The sequence below is a fragment of the Euprymna scolopes genome, unplaced genomic scaffold (genome assembly GCF_053919585.1).
Source record: "Euprymna scolopes isolate OS-2025 unplaced genomic scaffold, ASM5391958v1 sca363, whole genome shotgun sequence".
Taxonomy (NCBI): Eukaryota; Metazoa; Mollusca; class Cephalopoda; order Sepiida; family Sepiolidae; genus Euprymna; species Euprymna scolopes.
The window spans coordinates 1-18306 of record NW_027633395.1 but is presented as its reverse complement, the minus strand read 5'-3'; the positions used below and the strand labels follow the sequence as shown (position 1 = coordinate 18306).

The window sequence follows — 18306 nt, the reverse complement described above, 5'->3', positions numbered from 1 at the left end:
ATTAATAGATTAGAAGGCATTAGAACCACTAGATCTATCATAAACAAGACATATCCTGTGGTTTGTAAAGATCCTCAGATTGATAGTTGGTGTAAAGTTCTTCTTAATCCTGATACAGCATTTCAGTACAAAAATCTTGTTTCATCCATAAATAAAAAACTAGCTTTTAATAAGACTTTGGATGGGCAAATTAAAGTAAGTGAGAATGGTATGAATGCCGCTAAGAAGGCTCTTAAGGATAGAATTGCAATAGCAAAAAGCAAGAGAGATAGAGAAATTGAAAAATAGTTTAGATCTCGAGGGAGCCTATAAAAAGTATGATGAAAAATTGGATCAAGTGGGAGTAGTATGTCCTTTTGCTTGGTGGAATGGGATTGCTCTAATTATCTGTATAGTTTTCTCTGATGAAGCTGCTGAGTTGAAAAATGCATATGATGACTTAGTAAAAGAGTTTAATAATAAAAAGAAAGCATTGAATGCACGCTTTCAACATGAGCAGAGATTAGGTTTGATATCGATTCAAGAAAAGTTTGATCAAGGATCGATAGATGATTATAAGGCATTGCTTAAGGAAGAAAAAAAAGATGCCGATGATTTGTTAAAGGTGCACAAAATTTATATTCAAGCCGCCCAAAATAATCATAAAGCGTATGTAGAGGCAATGCAAGAATATAAAGATAATGTTTCTGGCAAAACGTTTTTTGAAAATGTCCCACTTTTTGGACCAATGATAAGACATGTAGTTGATTATGTAAATGATCCAAGTGATGAGAATTTTAGTCGGATGATCATGGGTTTTGCAGGACCTGCGGGAGAGATTATAGAGGCTGCTGTTGAGATAGCAAATGGGCAAGGATTAAGTCCTGAGACACAAAAGTTCTTGACGGATGCATTACAGGATATAGGTAAGGGTGGCTCTGCAGCCACTGTCATGCAAAATATCTTATCAGATTTTTTTAAAGATTTTGGTGCTGATATTGTGGAATCAATTCGTAAAATTGGGTTATGGGACGTTCACTTAGAGAACTCTTATCCGTTAACGCTAGATTTTGTTGATGTATCTGATGTTCGTGCTCAAGCTATTGCTAAAACTGATTACAACCTGATGACTGGCTCTGATGATGCGGCAAAATTATATAGACACAATTTATTGATAAGCCAAGCTGATCAGACTGTTTTTTCTAAACGTCAAAGGTTTCATTCTCATCTAAGTGCTCTATTTACATATGTTTTTGGAGAAAAGTATGCTGATGTAGTTAAGCATAATCCAAAAAACACCAATCTTAAAATAGAAGATATTAATAGAAGGTTATATGAGGTTCTTGTGGATGATATGTATGCCGAACAACGCACACCACACTTAGTTGATTCTTCAGTGCTTGGTCATCGTCCAGCTGGTTTTTTGCATGATAATGATCAAGCTGTTATACTCATCAATAAAGACTTAGTGGATGTATCATCTAATTATGAAATGGGGAGATTTTATTTAGAAGAGTTAGGTCATATGTTGAATTTCTGGCGTTGTAAGGCATTTAATGTTGATGTAGGGTATTGTACAAATCATGGAGATGAAGGTGCACGTTTTAAAGAGGCTATACTGTTAAATGCAAAAACTTATGCATCATACAGTGGAGAATTATATGCCTTACCAACACATTCTTATCATGGTGAAAACATAGTTGATTTTAAATTGAATAAGGATAGTAGTTTGGCAAAATTAGAGGGATGGCCTAGTCTTGCTATGGTAAATAGTAATAGCTCAAGAGCTGGTATATTTCTTGGAATGATGCGTTTAGGCATTAATGTGCCTAGTGAATATCCTAATATTAGTGATGAATTTGATATGGAGCTAATAGTTATCTTACCTAAGTTAGCTAAAAAAGGCAACCCTTGGAGAAAGGTGACCGATTGTGAGGCATCAACAGACATTAATTCACCTAAAAATTCTTTATGTAAATGTGAGAATGATACTCAGACGGAGTGTAATGTTCCAACAATGTGGCTTAATGTTTCTTTTGTAGATGCTATTGAAGCATCGTTTAGTAAAGGTGGTCGTTATAAAGCACTTAGTGGGATGGTTGATGTCTCAGCTGGTCTCACACGAAAACATGGAGGTAAGATGCCATTTCAATTATTGAGCGTTAATGACAAACTTACTGATTGGAAATCAGCTACTAACTTTAATATTTATTTTAAAGAATTTGGCGGATCAATAACTACGAGTTTGGTTGGAGGAGCAATAAAGAGGACGTCAGTTTCGCAATTGAGTGTTAATGCTACAGCACCAGATGCTGTATATTTAGTCGAGATTGCAGTAAAAGATTCGGCAGAATTTGGTACGTGGCTGGCTCTGGATATTGTTAGTGCAGTAGGTGGATGCGTAGGTGGAGTATTGTTAGGAGTAATAAGTGGTCAGGATCCAGTTACGACGTGTCATCTAGTTTCTATGGGTGTTGAAGGGCTAGAAACACTTGCTCAAAGTTTAACAGATAAGTCGGTGACTTTAGCGGGTGAAGTTGGTTGGGGAGTTAATATACCTATGATTTCGTATGCATATAATCCTGCACCTGAAGCTGAGTCGTATGATCTCGGTTCGGTTGATACAGAGCAAATAAGAAAAAGAAACAGTGATATAGTTGCGTATCATTCAGATATTGATCAAGTAGAGCTTGTTCGCTATCATCAAGATCCAGGAGGGCAGACGGTTTATCATAGAGATCAGACAAGAGTGCGAAGAGTAGCTGTAATAGATAATGGTGTAGCAACGCCAGAATATATGACAGAAAAATTGAACAATCAAACTCATGAATGGGATTTGGTCACACGTTCTCCCAAGGCCCCTTCAGAGCTCAGCCCAGAATTAGTTAAGAAACTTAATAATGGTGCTAGTTACGTTCCTGTTGACCCAGAAGCTATCCCTCCACCAGCTTCTTTACCAGATAATATTCATGGAAGGGGAGCTAGTAGGAAAATACAAAGGTTTAAGGCTAAGATGCGTAAGAATATGAGCAACGGTTTTGCGAGGTTGAAAAAACGTTCATTCTCTCCAATGGGAAACATTCGGTTTCGTTATTCCGGTGCAATACCTGGAACTCTAAGAATCATACAGAAAGGGGATTATAATCTACCACCCGTTATTATCGCACGATAAAGATTTTTTTATTCATTTAGCTGATTGTTCAGCATCAATCATGGCGTTAATGTCATCCTTTTGTAGGCGCTGTGTGAGAGGAGTAAAGAGCTTAATTTGATGATTAGTGGGTAGTAAAGGAAGTTGTAAGTGCTTCCAACTTAGCTTAGGTGCTTCTAGGTAGATTCTGCTCCTTTCAGCAAGGCTAGGGAGAATGGGTTGTAAGTAGATGATTAAAATATAAAAACTTTGGATACATGTGCTGAGTATACTGTGAAGGGAGGCTTGCAAATTTTCATGACTATCAAGTTGTTTGGCAATTTTCCAAGGTTGGTGGTGATTAATGTATTGATTGACTTGATCGGCAACACTCATAATATTTCTTAATGCCATGGCATAGTCTTTATTTTCATAATGCTCAGCAATGGTGAGTTTTGCAGATAGACAATTAGTAATCAATTCATTGCCTTCTTTATTGAGTTCCCCTATGCGATTATCAAAAAATTTGTTTAAAAAGCTGCTACAACGACTAGCAATATTGACGACCTTTCCAATCACATCACCATTAAATTTTTGCTCAAACTCTTCTAAGTCTAAATCTAAATCTTCCACCTTGGTATTGAGGCGTGAGGCGAAAATGTAACGTAATGGTTCGGGGTCTAAGTGATCCAACCATGTTTTTGCTTGAATGAATGTGCCACGAGATTTAGACATTTTTTGTCCGTTTACGGTGAGAAAACCATGGGCATGGATTTGAGTGGGTAGTCGGAAATCTGCGGCTTTAAGCATTGCCGGCCAAAAGAGTGAGTGAAAGTAAATAATATCTTTACCGATAAAGTGATGCATTTCACTTTCACTATTTGGCTGTACCCATTCATTAAAATTAATGCCTTTTTCAGGATAGCGATCACAGTAATTTTTTAGTGAAGCAAAGTAGCCAATGGGAGCATCAAGCCAGACATAAAAATACTTTTCATCATTGGTATCAGGTATAGTGAAACCAAAATATGGCTTATCTCGACTAATGTCCCATTGTTGTAAGCCTGTGTTAAACCATTCTTGTAATTTATTGCTGATTTCTTTTTGCAGTCGATTAGGTTGTTTTGTCCATTCTTTTAAAAAATCTTCATAGGCAGGCAAATCAAAGAAATAATGTTCGGATTCTTTGAGAGTGGGTTTGCTATCTGATAGGGTAGAAATCGGGTTGATTAAATCTGTGGGATCATAAGTTGAACCGCAGTGTTCACAGCTATCGCCATATTGATCTGGTGCATTGCATTTAGGACATGTTCCGCGAATCATACGATCGGGTAGAAACATTTGTTTGACTTCATCAAAAGCTTGTTTAATGATGCGTTTTTCAATATTTCCTTTTTCCTTTGCACGATGATAAATGAGTTCAGAAAGTTCACGGTTTTCTGCTGAGTGAGTGCTGTAGTAGTGATCAAAACTAATATGAAATCCATCAAAATCACGTTTATGTTCTTTATGCACGTTGTTAATCAATTCTTCAGGTGTCAGTTGCTCGTTCTCTGCTTTAATCATGATTGGTGTACCGTGTGCATCATCTGCACCAATGTAAATCACCTGATTATCTCTTAAACGTTGAAAGCGTACCCAGATGTCAGTTTGTATGTATTCCACTAAATGCCCAATATGAATAGGACCATTAGCATAAGGTAAGGCACTGGTAACAAAAATTTTTCTTCTTTGTTGAGTGGATGTATTCATAGGTGTTGTGCTTGTTTCAAAATGGTGTGTTGATAAAGGCTAGAATTTATTGTAGCAATTTAAAGGTTGGATGAGAACTGCTTGAGTCGAGTAATAATGCATAAATACTGCTTTCTTTATGATTGTTATGTAGGTTTCCAAGCTGGTATAGGGTTAGGTTTTCATGTTGATAAATTCCAGGTTTATGGAAGTGCCCACAAATAATATTTTTACCGTCAAAAATAGTAGAGAAGTGGTTAAAATCAGCTAATTGACTGAGCTTGTTGCTTGCCAAAGTGTGTAGATTGATGGTTGATAAATTTGGTTGAAAGGACTCTTTTTTGGAATGATTTCCTCTTGATTTTTTTCGCATAAAATTAGCGAGTTTAATACGCTTATGAATACTAAGATTAGCAATTAAATTTTGTAAGAAAGGAGATAGAGTGAGGTAGCGATACCAACGATCCAGTATGCGGGTTGTCCAAGTATCTCCATGAGTGAGCAGGATTTTGTTGATAGAGTGTGGGAGATGATCTTGGGTAATGGATAGAATATAGGGATCATCAATAAGAGTGAAATTAAGTGCTTGTGCATCTTTTTTAGAGAATAAGACATCACGATTGCCACGCATAAAGAAACATTTTTTTTGTTGAGCAAGTTGTTGAAGAGTATTCAATTCACTGCAATAATAATGCTCAGCATGATCAATGCCAAGCCAGTATTCAAAGATATCACCGAGGAAGTAAATTTCTTCTATAGCATTAAACAAAGGCTGGTTATTTTTAATCAGCCTTTGTAATGGATTGATTGTATTTTGAGTATTGTTTGAGTTAGGTTGCAAATGTAAATCAGCAATAAACATTCTTTGCATTGCTAATTAAGAGCTAGGCAAATTCAGACAAACGGATATTATTTAAGCAATTCAACTGCAGTGATGCGGATAGGCTCTTTAGGAACATCTTGATAGCCGTTGTGATTGCCTGTGGCAACTTCTTTAATTTTATTCACCACATCCATTCCCTCTGTCACTTTGCCAAATACCGCATAACCCCAACCTTGTGGAGATTTTTGTGTGTGATTAAGGAAAGTATTGTTAGCAACATTGATAAAAAATTGCGAAGTAGCTGAGTGTGGATCACCAGTACGTGCCATGGCAATGGTGCCAATGTCATTTGATAGCCCATTATCTGCTTCATTTTCAATAGGAGCGTTGTTAGGCTTGTTCCCCATATTTTCATCAAGTCCACCTCCTTGAATCATGAACCCATTGATTACACGATGAAAAATTGTGCCAACGTAAAATCCTTCATCAACATACTGCAAAAAGTTTGCGACAGTTTTCGGTGCTTTTTCTTGGTTTAATTCAAGCGTGATATCTCCAAGAGTTGTGCTAATTTTAACTTTTGGTGAAAGATTTTTTTCTGTCATATTTTTTGTCTCCTTTGCGTATGATAGTGAGTAAGTAAAGTTGATAAATAGTCCAAAGATTAGGATAAGTGCAAACCCTATTTTGGTAAGTGAATTTATTGCTTGTCTAGGCATTTTTTAATATTAGGTAATATTAGGTATAAAGAAAATATTTATATATCATTCATATAAATTATATAGCCATTGTAAGATGTTTCTGAACTTATACAATAAAGTTCATATGGGAAAATAATAAGATTAGATTGCTCGTGCAATGGTCCAAGCATGGATTTCTGTTTGTGGGGAGTATTGTTTAATTGTTTGGGCAGCTTCATTAAGCGTTGCCCCTGTGGTGTAGACATCATCGATAATCAGAATTTGATTGCTAGAGAAGTTGGAAAGAGGATGAATTTGGAAACAGTTTTTAATATTTTTTTGCCTCTGGTGGTGCTTTAATTCAATTTGTGGCTGAGTAGATTTTTTGCGAATAATAAAATTCATGTCGTAGTCAATATCAAGTCTTTTATGAAGATCGTTAACTAATAATTCTGTTTGATTGTAGCCACGTTCCTTTAGGCGGGAGGAATGTATGGGTATGGGGATGATTTTTTCAATTTGGGTTGGAAGATATAGGTGCTCAATCATCAACTCTGTGAAGATAGAAGAAAGTCCGATTTGATTGCGATATTTGAATTTATGTATCCATGATGCAATGGGCTCTTCATGAGAGAATAGTGCTTGGATGGTATTTATTGTAGTCGTTTGTAGTGTGGGCAAGTGGGTAACCCATGGCAACTTATCTGAGCAAGCCGCACATAAATCTTTTTTCAGGCAAGGGCGATCACAAACAATGCAGAAATGAGGTTCCAGTTGTGAAAAAAATATAGGCTATCCTTTTTATTTAGTTTTGTGAAAGTTGATTAATAATCTCTTTTCCGGGTTGATGGCGTACATCAATACCTTCTTCAAAAAAGATAATGTATTTGGCGATATTGCGTGCATGACCGGAGATGGCTTCAAGCCCTTTTATGACAAAAAGATAGGAAGTCATGTCATTAATAGGCAGTGTTTTGTTGAGTGCCATGAGCCTTTGAATACTTTCTAGGTACAGAGCATTCATCGATTTTTTCTTGCGAATAATAGTGGTTGAGTTTTGCACATCATAGGTATTGAGGGCTTTGAGCGTTTTGTCTAAATAGGTGTATACGCCATTCCCATAATCCAAAAGGATAGTGATAGCAGATTCCGGAATTTCGCTTTTTTCTTGAATGCTTTTCGCTATTTTATTAAGCTCATTGGCAATACGTTCTAAGTCGGTAGTGGTTTGTAATGTGCTGATTACTGCACGTAAATCACCGGCAACAGGACTACGTAATGCCATAATTTGATAACCTAATTCATAAATTTCGGTATCAAAGTTATGAATAATTTTTTCTTTTTTAACAATTTTTTTTGCAAGTTGTAAGTCTTTTTCTTCGATTGACTGTAGAGCAATTGAGAATTGCTTTAATACGGTGCTCCCCATCTTTTCTAGTCGTTCATTAAGTTGGGAGAGTTCCTCATTAAACTTCTCTGATATATGTGAGTTGAGATAGTTATTAGTATTCATGGATGACTTAATAGTGATTGAAATAAATAGTTGAGTTATTTTTTCTAATTATATGATGTTTAAAATTAGCCAAAGCGTCCAGTAATGTAATCCTCAGTTTGTTTTTCTTTTGGGGTAGAGAAAATTTTAGTTGTTTCATCAAATTCAATGAGTTCACCAAGGTAGAGGAAAGCAGTGTAATCTGATACACGAGCAGCTTGTTGCATATTGTGTGTAACGATTACTACGGTGTAGTCTTCTTTCAGTTGTAGAATCAGCTCCTCAATTTTCAGCGTGGAGAGTGGGTCTAGGGCTGATGTGGGTTCATCAAGAAGCATAACTTGAGGTTTTACCGCAATGGCTCGTGCAATCACGAGGCGTTGTTGTTGTCCGCCTGATAGACTAAAAGCATTTTCATTCAGACGTTCTTTCACTTCATCCCATAAGTTCGCATTTTTTAATGCCCATTCTACCGTATCTTCTAATTCATTTTTATTTTTTTTTCCCTTGAATGCGTAAACCATAGGCAACATTCTCAAAAATTGATTTAGGAAAAGGGTTTGGTTTTTGGAATACTAATCCTACTCGTTGACGAAGAGTTGATATATCCACACGTGGATCATAAATTTCCTCATCATAGAGCATCATTTTTCCGCTTACATGGATATTTTCAATCACATCATTCATACGATTGAAGCATCGCAAAAAAGTGGATTTTCCACAACCAGACGGACCGATAAATGCCGTAACTTTTTTTTCAGGTATTTCGATATTAAGGTGATTGAGTGCTTGTGCTTTTCCATAGCTCAAACACCAATCTTTAGCCGTTAGGGCAATAGGTACATGATTTGTCATAGAATTTAATAGCGTTTATTCAAGTGCTTTATATTTTTCGCGAAGGTTATTACGAACAATAATAGTGGTAATATTTAGAACGAGGATGATGAAGACTAATAAGGCGGCTGTAGCATAAACTAGTGGTTGGGCGGCTTCAATATTTGGGCTTTGAAAACCTACATCAAAAATATGAAACCCAAGGTGCATAAATTGTCTATCCAAGTGTACAAACGGAGCATTGCCATCCACCACTAAATCTGGTGCTAATTTCACTACCCCAACTAACATCAGTGGGGCAACCTCACCGGCAGCTCGTGCAATAGCAAGGATAATGCCAGTCATAATTGATGGACTAATCATCGGTATAATAATGCGCCAAAGTACTTCAAATTTAGTGGATCCAAGTGCTAAACTGCCCTCACGGATGGATCGTGGTATGCGGTTTAGCCCTTCTTCTGTGGAAACAATCACCACAGGCAGGGTAAGGAGAGTTAAAGTGAGTGAAGCCCACAGCATATTTGGCGAACCAAAGGTTGGTGAGGGGAGATTAAAAGAATAAAATAACTCATCAATACTGCCACCCATAAAGTACACAAAGAACCCTAAGCCGAATACTCCATACACAATAGAAGGAACGCCGGCAAGATTGTTCACAGAAATGCGAATAATACGCACCAAAATCCCTTGGCGAGTATATTCTTTGAGATAGATGGCAGCGATAATGCCTAATGGTGTAACAAATACAGTCATTAGCATAACCAGAGCAACTGTACCAAAAATGGCTGGAAAAATCCCTCCTTCAGTATTTGCTTCTCGAGGGTCTTCAGAGATAAATTCCCAAAATTTTGCAACATAAAAAATCATTTTTTCAACAATATTCATTTGATTGGGAAAATAAATATTGACAATTTTTCCAAGGGAAATTTGTTTGGCTTGATTATTGGGGAGAAGCAGAGTGATGTAGCCTTTTTTTTCAAGTTCTACATAGTTAGCATCAAGCTCTGCTTTGACTTTATCATAATGTGCAGAGACAATCTTTTTTTCATTCTCTAGCTGTTGAATTTTTTTGCTTTTTTTGAATAGCATTTAAATTTTTATCGGCATTCACTCTTTTTTTATCTAAGCGAATTTCATTGAGTTGGTAATTGATTTTACCAATGATGTTTTTTTCAATTTTATGAATATTTCGGCGTATGTTATGCACATCATCTAAGGCTTGGTTGATGATGGCATCATCAATAGTGCGATAACTTTTTCCTTGCCAAAAAAGTTCAGTGATTTTTCCATGGGCATTTCCCCATTCATAGCGTTCGACTATAGCGGATTCAGTTGGCACATCGGTGTTGACAATGTCCTTAACTTTAAACCATTTAAAGTCTAAAGAATACACCTCACGATTACCAATTTTATACAGAACTTGCTCCTCTCCTTGATCATTGGCTTCATGATTGATCACCTCTCCCATCCATAGGGTATTATCGTTAAGTTGTATTTGCTGGATTTCACTGGGCCAGAAATGACCTAGACCTCGCACCACAATTAACAGAATGAGACCAATGACCATAATTAAGCAAATAGCAGTGGCAGCAGCATTTAGCCATACCCAGTGTTCGCCATTGTGTTTCCATTGCGTCCATGCTTGTGAGTGATTGTTTTTATATAATGATTTCATGGGTAGTGAGGGATTTAGAGTTCAGCGTATTTCTTTTTCAAACGTAGGCGGATACTCTCAGCAATGGTGTTAAACACAAAAGTAAACATAAATAATACTAAAGCAGCCAAGAACAGAATTCTAAAATGTGAGCTATCAACTTCTGATTCAGGCATCTCTACGGCAATGTTTGCCGATAAGGTACGCATGCCTCAAATATATTAAAGTCCATAACCGCCGTATTGCCCGTTGCCATGAGTACAATCATGGTTTCGCCTACTGCTCGCCCAAGCCCAATCATCACCGCAGAAAATATCGCAGGGCTGGCCGTTGGCAGGACAACGCCAACCAATGTTTGCCAAGGTGAGGCCCCCATTGCTAGCGAACCATTAACCAAATGCTTAGGAACGGAGTAGATGGCATCCTCCGTAATGGAGAAAATAGTGGGAATCACGGCAAAGCCCATAGCAAAACCAACCACTAAGGCATTGCGTTGATTATAATTAATGCCCCATTCTTGGGTGATGTACTGACGAAAATCCCCATTAAATAACACCTGTTGTATGGGATCGGCTAATACTTGACAGAAGCCTGCAAGAATAAAGAGCATTGGGATTACAGGGATAAAACGATTGCTCAGTGAAAAGGTGGTATTTTTTGCAGGGAATTTCCTACTCATAAATCCAAAGAGCAAAATTCCTGTTGGCATGACAAAGAGCATGAGAAATAAAAACATTAAATGCTTTTCCACAAAGGGAGCCATCCACAACCCAGCAAGAAAGCCAAGAATGACTGTAGGTAAGGCTTCCATAATTTCAATGGTTGGTTTAACGTAGCGACGCATTTTTTTAGACATAAAAAATGCTGTATAAATTGCTCCTAAGATAGCAAGCGGAATGGCAAAAAGTAGAGCATAGAATGCTCCTTTAATCGTGCCAAATAATAAAGGAGTTAGGCTGAATTTTGGTTCAAAATCTTGGTTTGCTGCCGAAGATTGCCAGAGATATTTTGGCTGATCATAATTTTCATAATGAATCTTTTGCCATATTTGCTTAAAGTTGCCCTCTGGATGAGGATTGTCAACTTGCCAATAGTGCCATTTGTTTTTTGTATCTAAAAAGAAAACATTATCATCTTGTGGTGAGACAATGGTATGAATAATTTTGCTTTCAGCGACCTTGAGAGTTGCTAAATGATTATCCGAGCTACTATAAAAAAATTCCAGCATTCCCCATGTTATCTGTAGCAATCAATCCCTTGCGCAAACGTTCGCTATGAATGGTGCTAATTGGTGAGTTAGCAAGTTTAAAGGTACGGATTTTTTGATAAGCAATATGCTCTTGTTTACGAACAGGAAACCATTGCTCAACTTCCCCTTGATTAGTACCAATCAATAAAGATATTTCACCGAGTAGCCACGATACGGCACTAATTCCTGCCTCAGTGCGTTGAGCAAGCTCTTGTTTGTTGGCAAGAATATCATCCTCATAAAGGGGAAAAAAAGTTTTTCTACCATCTTTACTAAGTACACTCAACCAGCGTAAATCAAAGTTGATGAGTACAAAGTCGACGGGATGATTAACCGGTAACTTAATTGTATTAGTTAATTCAAAATCAATTTCATCACCCAATAAACTTTGCTCTTTGGCATAATCATAGAGCATAATGGATTCTCCTACCGAGGCAGCAATGATAACCCGATCATCCTCCTCTTGTAAGGCAATATGTTTACTCTTGCCATGAATTTTTAGAGTTTTTTCTCCCCAAGGGTAGGTGATTTTTGGCGTTACCTTTCTGATATTTTTTGGATAGCTGACGGCATATTGATGCTGCACAACAAACACCTCTGCCTCATCGCTAGCTTTTTCTTTGGTAGCAATGGCATAACTATCAAAAGGCAGTTGATTAATGAGTGAGAAAGCATGAATGGATTTAGCAGGAATAAAATCTGGAATTAATTGCTTGCTTGGTATCTCCTCATTGTCTTTTAAGTTACTATAATTGACCTCCCCATTAGGATGCGTAGCAAAGAGGATAGAAGAATATTCATCTACACCATAATACAGGGCAGGGTTGTTTTTTTGCATATCAGCAATGTGGACAGCATCAGAATTATTAATGCTTGGTGATGAAAATAGGGGAATAACTTTATAAAGAAGGTAGGCAAATATGAGCGTGACGGCGAACACCACAAATATACCACCCAGACGTATCACCTGTGTAGCTATCCAATCGAACACGCCACGACGTGTCATAGTTGAGCGTTGTAAACGTCTCATGTTTGACAATTTTTTATCCTCCTGATTTTAGAAAAGCCGAACAAGAATGTATAAACTCTGTTCTCATCAAGATAGTAATTATATAGTATGACCATCAGGATAATGCAAAGAAAAGACACCTTAATTCCCAGCATTTCCATCACAAAGTTAATCAGGCATGTCAGGCATGAAAAATATTTTTTGGTAAATGAATGCTTTAGCGTAGGATCTGCTTGCCTGATGACAGGGATGACAGGATTATTGAGTGATACGCTGTGCAAATTTTTGCAATTTGGCAATATCTGATGTGTGATTTTTTTTCGCTAAGTCAATATGCGATTGCAGATCCCATCCTATAGACTTTGCCCCTTGTTCAACAAGTTGCGCAAGTTCCTTCTCACCTTGCACCAACCATTGCTGATAATGTGCATAGCGATAAAACCACAATTCTGCTAAAAGTGGTAGAGGACTGTTGTCTAGTGCTATAGTTCGATCAATATACGCCTCAGCACGGTTAAAATCCTGCTTAGCTAGAATTAAAAAATGAGCATAGTTGCCGAGAATGTTGGCATGATTAGGGTTGATTTCCAAGGCTTTTTGGTAATGCTTTTCTGCTTGATCGTGGTCTTGGCGAATGTCTGTTAGGAAGTTGGCGTAGCTACAGTGAGTGTCGGCATCATTAGGGTTGATTTCCAAGGCTTGTTGGTAATGCTTTTCTGCTTGATCGTGGTCTTGGCGAATGGTTTTTAGGAAGATGGCGTAGTTATAGTGAGTGTCGGCATCATTAGGGTTGATTTCCAAGGCTTTTTGGTAATGCTTTTCTGCTTGATCGTGGTCTTGGCGAATGTCTGTTAGGAAGTTGGCGTAGTTATAGTGAGTGTCGGCATCATTAGGGTTGATTTCCAAGGCTTTTTGGTAATGCTTTTCTGCTTGATCGTGGTCTTGGCGAATGGTTTTTAGGAAGATGGCGTAGTTATAGTGAGTGTCGGCATCATTAGGGTTGATTTCCAAGGCTTTTTGGTAATGCTTTTCTGCTTGATCGTGGTCTTGGCGAATGTCTGTTAGGAAGTTGGCGTAGCTACAGTGAGTGTCGGCATCATTAGGGTTGATTTCCAAGGCTTTTTGAAAAAATTTTTCTTTATCGTCCGGGTCGCTCGTATGCTCGGCTAGAAATAGGAGCGTGCTAGCAGAAAGGTCTAATCCCTTTTCTGTTTTTTCTGTGGTGCTTGGTGTTGGTTGTTGTGTGGATTCAGGGGGGTGGTTAGCGAGCGTGTTCACTTGCTTTTTTAAATTCAGCACTCTTTCTTTGGCATTTTTCACAAAAACATGTGTATCGGGTTGATCCAAGCTTTTTAAGGTGTCATAGTTAAATTCGTTATATAAAGCGTACATCAATTCATCAAAGCCTTCTATTTGAATAACGTAGTCTTTGTTGTGCAATAGCGTGCTAATGTTGTCATTTAATTTTTCTGTGTTGTGTACACACCAGTAAATAGGTTGTCTATCTTCTGGGGCGATATTTTGGAGATAGTCCATTAGGCTACCATCATTGCCTCCGTAGCCGATAACAAGCATATGAAAGTGCTTTAAAACGGGGGTTAAGGCTTTTGACCATTCTTTTTTTAAGGCGTCTGTCTCGCCTTTTTGGTTAAGTGGGTTTAAAAATAAATCTCTATGCACTTTAGTAATGCTGGGTTTGCTGTTTTGTATGCTGACATAGTGTGCAAGGCTTTCATGCCCAATAACAAGTGGTTTTTTATTGGTGTACATACGCACGGCATCTTCAATTAAATAATCAAAGTTTGTGGTTAGCACAAAATTATGCGGTTCGTTCGCTAATATGTGTGCCAGTATCACATAGCCTAAGCTGGGTACTTTATCTTGCATCATGTTTTCAAGTTCATGGTATGCAAGTTGTGAGCAGGATCTAAATCTTCGTTGATATATTGTTGGATAATGTTCAGCTAGCTTACGGGTATTAATTTTTTCTTGCTTTATCCATTTCTTAAGTTCTTTATCATTTAGGATGTTGGGGGATAATTCTTCATACCACTTTTTAGCCAGTTCCTCTCCAGTGGGGATGCCTGAACTTTTTGAAGCACCTGCCCCAAGCAAAAAGCAGAATTGGATGTTTGTATTGTTGGATTTGTGTATAGTTTGGAATAGGTGTATCAGCTCTTTTTGCGTCAGGGTTTGAGGTTTTTTGTGTGTTGCCATATTCTGTTTTGACTCAAGGAGAGTTTTTTGTCAATTAATTTGTGAATTAAGATAAAGTATGTTGCGTGTAGCAACGAACTGAATATGAATAGCTATGTGCTTACTAGAAAATTGTAAGCGATATGTTTATGGAACACCACATGCAACATGCAGAGTTTAGTTAGATAAGGAATGAAAGGAGGAAGGCCGTATCCATTTTTTAACTTTCTACATTAAGCTTCAAGCCACTGCTTGGCTCATTTTATACTAAGGCTTTGATGGGTTGGTTAGGCTAGCTAGGTAGTCAGGGGTGTTAATGTTAAGAAAGTTGTTTGCAAATAATACGGTGTCATAGGGTTCGTTTTCTAGGCAGTGCGATAGTTTGTTGTGTCCTTGTTGTAATCCTTGTTTAATGCTATCAATAAGCGCCACTGACCATAGCCCTAAGACGTGTTGTTCATAATTATGATCACGGGCAATAATGCGTCGGTAAGAGGTGAGTATCCTTTTTTCATCCAGCTTCTTTACCAAATCATTTGGAATGTTTGGGGTATCCACCGGAAAGGAAACTAACCAGTTTATGCCAATAGATTTTGCCCATTGCAAGCCTCTAAGTATGCCACTTAGTGGCCCTTGGTTAGGGTAGTCTGTATCTTCAATGATGGGTAAGTTAAAGGGGGTAAATCGTGAGTGATCGGGACTATTGGTGTTAATGCATAATTGCTCCACTTGTGGGGTGGCTTGATCAATAACTTGTTTGATTAAAGGGTGTTCACCGTAGGATGCCCAACTTTTGTCTTGATAATTAAAGCGTTGAGATTTGCCACCAGCCAATATCATTCCAGCAATGGGGGTTAATGAAGAATTAGCAATCATGACTCAGTGTAATGGAGCATTAAGCGTTTATAATTACTTTATCGTTTGTGTTTTTTAGCGAGTTCATCCTCATGCGGGAGTGGTGGAATTGGTAGACACGCTGGATTTAGGTTCCAGTGCCTTTGGCGTGAGAGTTCGAGTCTCTCCTTCCGCACCATCAATGTAAAAATAGCTGTTAATCTAGTTTTACCACCAAGTTTACCAGTTTAATTTATCGGTATCCTGATTATTCTAAGCTTTCAGAAAATCATGCCTGTTGAGAAGTGTTGACAGGGTTTCATGTGGTTTTCTCTTAAATGCTTTGTGCAAGTTGCTCAGCTTTATCAGTATTCTCCCAGCTAAACTCGGGGCGTCCGAAATGTCCATAGGCTGCCGTGGAGCGGTAAAGCGGTTTAAGCAAGTCCAGTTGTTTAATGATTCCACTTGGTGTGAAATCAAAATGTTTGGCAACAATTTCAGCAAGCTTACCATCACTGATTTTTCCTGTGCCGAAAGAGTTGATATTGATACTCACAGGGGCAACCTCACCGATGGCATAAGAGACTTGTAACTCACATTGTTTGGCTAAGCCACTGGCAACAACATTTTTTGCAACATAACGCATCATATAAGCAGCCGATCGATCCACTTTTGAGGGGTCTTTCCCTGAGAAAGCACCGCCCCCATGACGGGCAGCACCACCATAGGTATCCACAATAATTTTTCGCCCAGTTAAACCACAATCCCCCACAGGACCACCGATGATAAATAAGCCTGTTGGGTTGATGTGATAATTGATTGCACCTTTCACCATATGGGGGGGAAGCACAGGCTTGATAATTTCTTCAATAACTGCCTCTTTTAAATCAGCTTGACTGATACTTTCATCGTGCTGTGTGGAAATCACTACATCAGTGATTGCTTGAGGGATGCCATCTTCATATTGCACAGTCACTTGCGATTTGGCATCGGGGCGAAGCCAAGGTAGACTGCCATTGTGCATGAGTTCTGCTTGCCTTTGCATCAATTTGTGTGAGAGCAAAATGGCAATAGGCATGAATTCCTCGCTTTCACTATTGGCATAACCAAACATAATGCCTTGATCACCTGCGCCTTGTGCGCTCTCTGTTTCACGATCCACCCCTTGATTGATATCGCTTGATTGTTTACCAATGGCATTAAGAAAAGTGATTTCTTGGGCACAAAATCCTAACGCTGGATCTCGATAGCCAATGTCGTGAATAACCTCTCTAACTAAGGGTTCAAAATAGGGGTCATGATTAGTTGTTAACTCCCCTGCTACTACCACTAATTGATTTTTAACCAGTGTTTCCACAGCAACTCGAGCTTTGGGATCTTTAGCGATAACTTGATCTAAAATAGCATCTGAAATTTGATCACATATTTTATCAGGATGCCCAGCAGACACCGATTCAGAGGTAAATAAATACGAGTTTGACATAGTTGACTTGTTGTGTAATTAATCTTTAGAGAAATTTGAATAATGAAAAAAACGAGGCTGAATATACCATCCTTACTAATTATATTGCAAAGGTCTCAGGATATATATAACAGTATAATTACAGTAGTTACAGTAGTCTTTCGGATAGATGGATTTTAGATAATTTAGGGCATCTAAAACAGTTTAGGAACAAATTGCCTAAAGTAATTTGAGGATGTTCGGATACTGCAAAAATAAATTGAATATGTTTAAAAATAAAACTTTATTAATTACTGGAGGAACAGGTTCTTTTGGAAACGCTGTATTAAAAAAATTTTTAAATTTTGGATTTAAAGAGATTAGAATATTTTCTCGGGATGAAAAAAAAACAAGACGATATGCGAAGCCAATATCAAAATAAAAAAATCAGATTTTATATTGGTAATACAAGAGATTATTGTAGTATTGTAGAAGCGACAAAGGAAGTGGATTATGTGTTTCATGCAGCAGCTTTAAAGCAGGTTCCATCCTGTGAATTTTTCCCCATAGAAGCGACTTATACCAATGTCATAGGCACATTGAATGTTGTTCGTGCATGCGTTGAAAATAAAGTAAAAAAAGTTATTTGTTTAAGTACAGACAAGGCGGCTTATCCAATCAATGCTATGGGTATGACAAAGGCTTTGATGGAGAAAGTGATTATGGCAGAGGCAAGAAAACTAAATAGCTCAGAAACAATTCTTTGTTGCACTAGATATGGAAATGTTATGGCATCGCGTGGTTCTGTTATTCCGTTATTTATAAAGCAGGCACAAGAAGACTTGCCGATTACAGTAACTAATCCTGATATGACAAGATTTATGATGAGCTTAGATGAAGCAGTGGATTTAGTAATGTATGCTTTTGAAAATGCGAAACAAGGAGATTTATTTATACAAAAATCCCCTGCATCTACTGTTGGAGATATTGCTCAAGCAATTAAAGATATTTTTCATTCAAAAAGTAGAATACAGGTTATTGGCGAGAGGCATGGTGAGAAATTATACGAAACGCTACTTACTCGTGAAGAGTATATAAAAGCTGATAATCAGGAAAATTACTTTAGAGTGCCAATTGATGACAGGGGGTTGGATTATAGCCAATATGAGAATAAAGGGAGAGTTATAAGTCAGTCAGATAATCAAAGTTATAATTCACATAATACTCAGAGACTTTCTTTAGAAGAGACTAAAA

The 18306-nt window shown here is 37.8% G+C and overlaps 8 protein-coding genes and 1 non-coding gene across 9 annotated transcripts; 2 read left to right on the top strand and 7 right to left on the bottom strand.

Annotated features, from left to right (window-relative positions):
- Positions 1-3163: 3163 nt before the first annotated feature.
- LOC145274365 (methionine--tRNA ligase-like) lies at positions 3164-4861 on the bottom strand. Its single transcript, XM_080127436.1, has one exon. The coding sequence runs from the start codon at positions 4859-4861 to the stop codon at positions 3164-3166; it is 1698 nt and encodes a 565-aa protein (XP_079983562.1).
- An 888-nt stretch (positions 4862-5749) lies between these two features.
- On the bottom strand, positions 5750-6268 carry LOC145274363 (peptidyl-prolyl cis-trans isomerase cyp18-like). The gene has a single exon (XM_080127435.1). It carries the CDS (start codon positions 6266-6268, stop codon positions 5750-5752), a length of 519 nt encoding a protein of 172 aa, XP_079983561.1.
- An 880-nt stretch (positions 6269-7148) lies between these two features.
- On the bottom strand, positions 7149-7772 carry LOC145274362 (phosphate-specific transport system accessory protein PhoU-like). The gene has a single exon (XM_080127434.1). It carries the CDS (start codon positions 7770-7772, stop codon positions 7149-7151), a length of 624 nt encoding a protein of 207 aa, XP_079983560.1.
- A 933-nt stretch (positions 7773-8705) lies between these two features.
- LOC145274361 (phosphate transport system permease protein PstA-like) lies at positions 8706-9536 on the bottom strand. The gene has a single exon (XM_080127433.1). It carries the CDS (start codon positions 9534-9536, stop codon positions 8706-8708), a length of 831 nt encoding a protein of 276 aa, XP_079983559.1.
- Positions 9537-10501: 965 nt separating this feature from the next.
- Positions 10502-11167, bottom strand: LOC145274360 (phosphate transport system permease protein PstC-like). Its single transcript, XM_080127431.1, has one exon. The coding sequence runs from the start codon at positions 11165-11167 to the stop codon at positions 10502-10504; it is 666 nt and encodes a 221-aa protein (XP_079983557.1).
- Positions 11168-15044: 3877 nt separating this feature from the next.
- Positions 15045-15653, bottom strand: LOC145274359 (molybdenum cofactor guanylyltransferase-like). Its single transcript, XM_080127430.1, has one exon. The coding sequence runs from the start codon at positions 15651-15653 to the stop codon at positions 15045-15047; it is 609 nt and encodes a 202-aa protein (XP_079983556.1).
- A 73-nt stretch (positions 15654-15726) lies between these two features.
- Positions 15727-15807, top strand: Trnal-uag (transfer RNA leucine (anticodon UAG)). Its single transcript has one exon. It is a non-coding gene; the product is annotated as a tRNA-Leu (tRNA).
- Positions 15808-15945: 138 nt separating this feature from the next.
- Positions 15946-17094, bottom strand: LOC145274358 (S-adenosylmethionine synthase-like). The gene has a single exon (XM_080127429.1). It carries the CDS (start codon positions 17092-17094, stop codon positions 15946-15948), a length of 1149 nt encoding a protein of 382 aa, XP_079983555.1.
- Positions 17095-17338: 244 nt separating this feature from the next.
- Positions 17339-18240, top strand: LOC145274356 (UDP-glucose 4-epimerase-like; the record flags this gene model as incomplete). The annotated part of the gene is given in 2 exon segments (XM_080127428.1): positions 17339-17455; positions 17457-18240. Coding segments are annotated over 2 exon segments (901 nt in total), but the record flags the coding sequence as incomplete, so codon positions are not given.
- Positions 18241-18306: the final 66 nt, after the last annotated feature.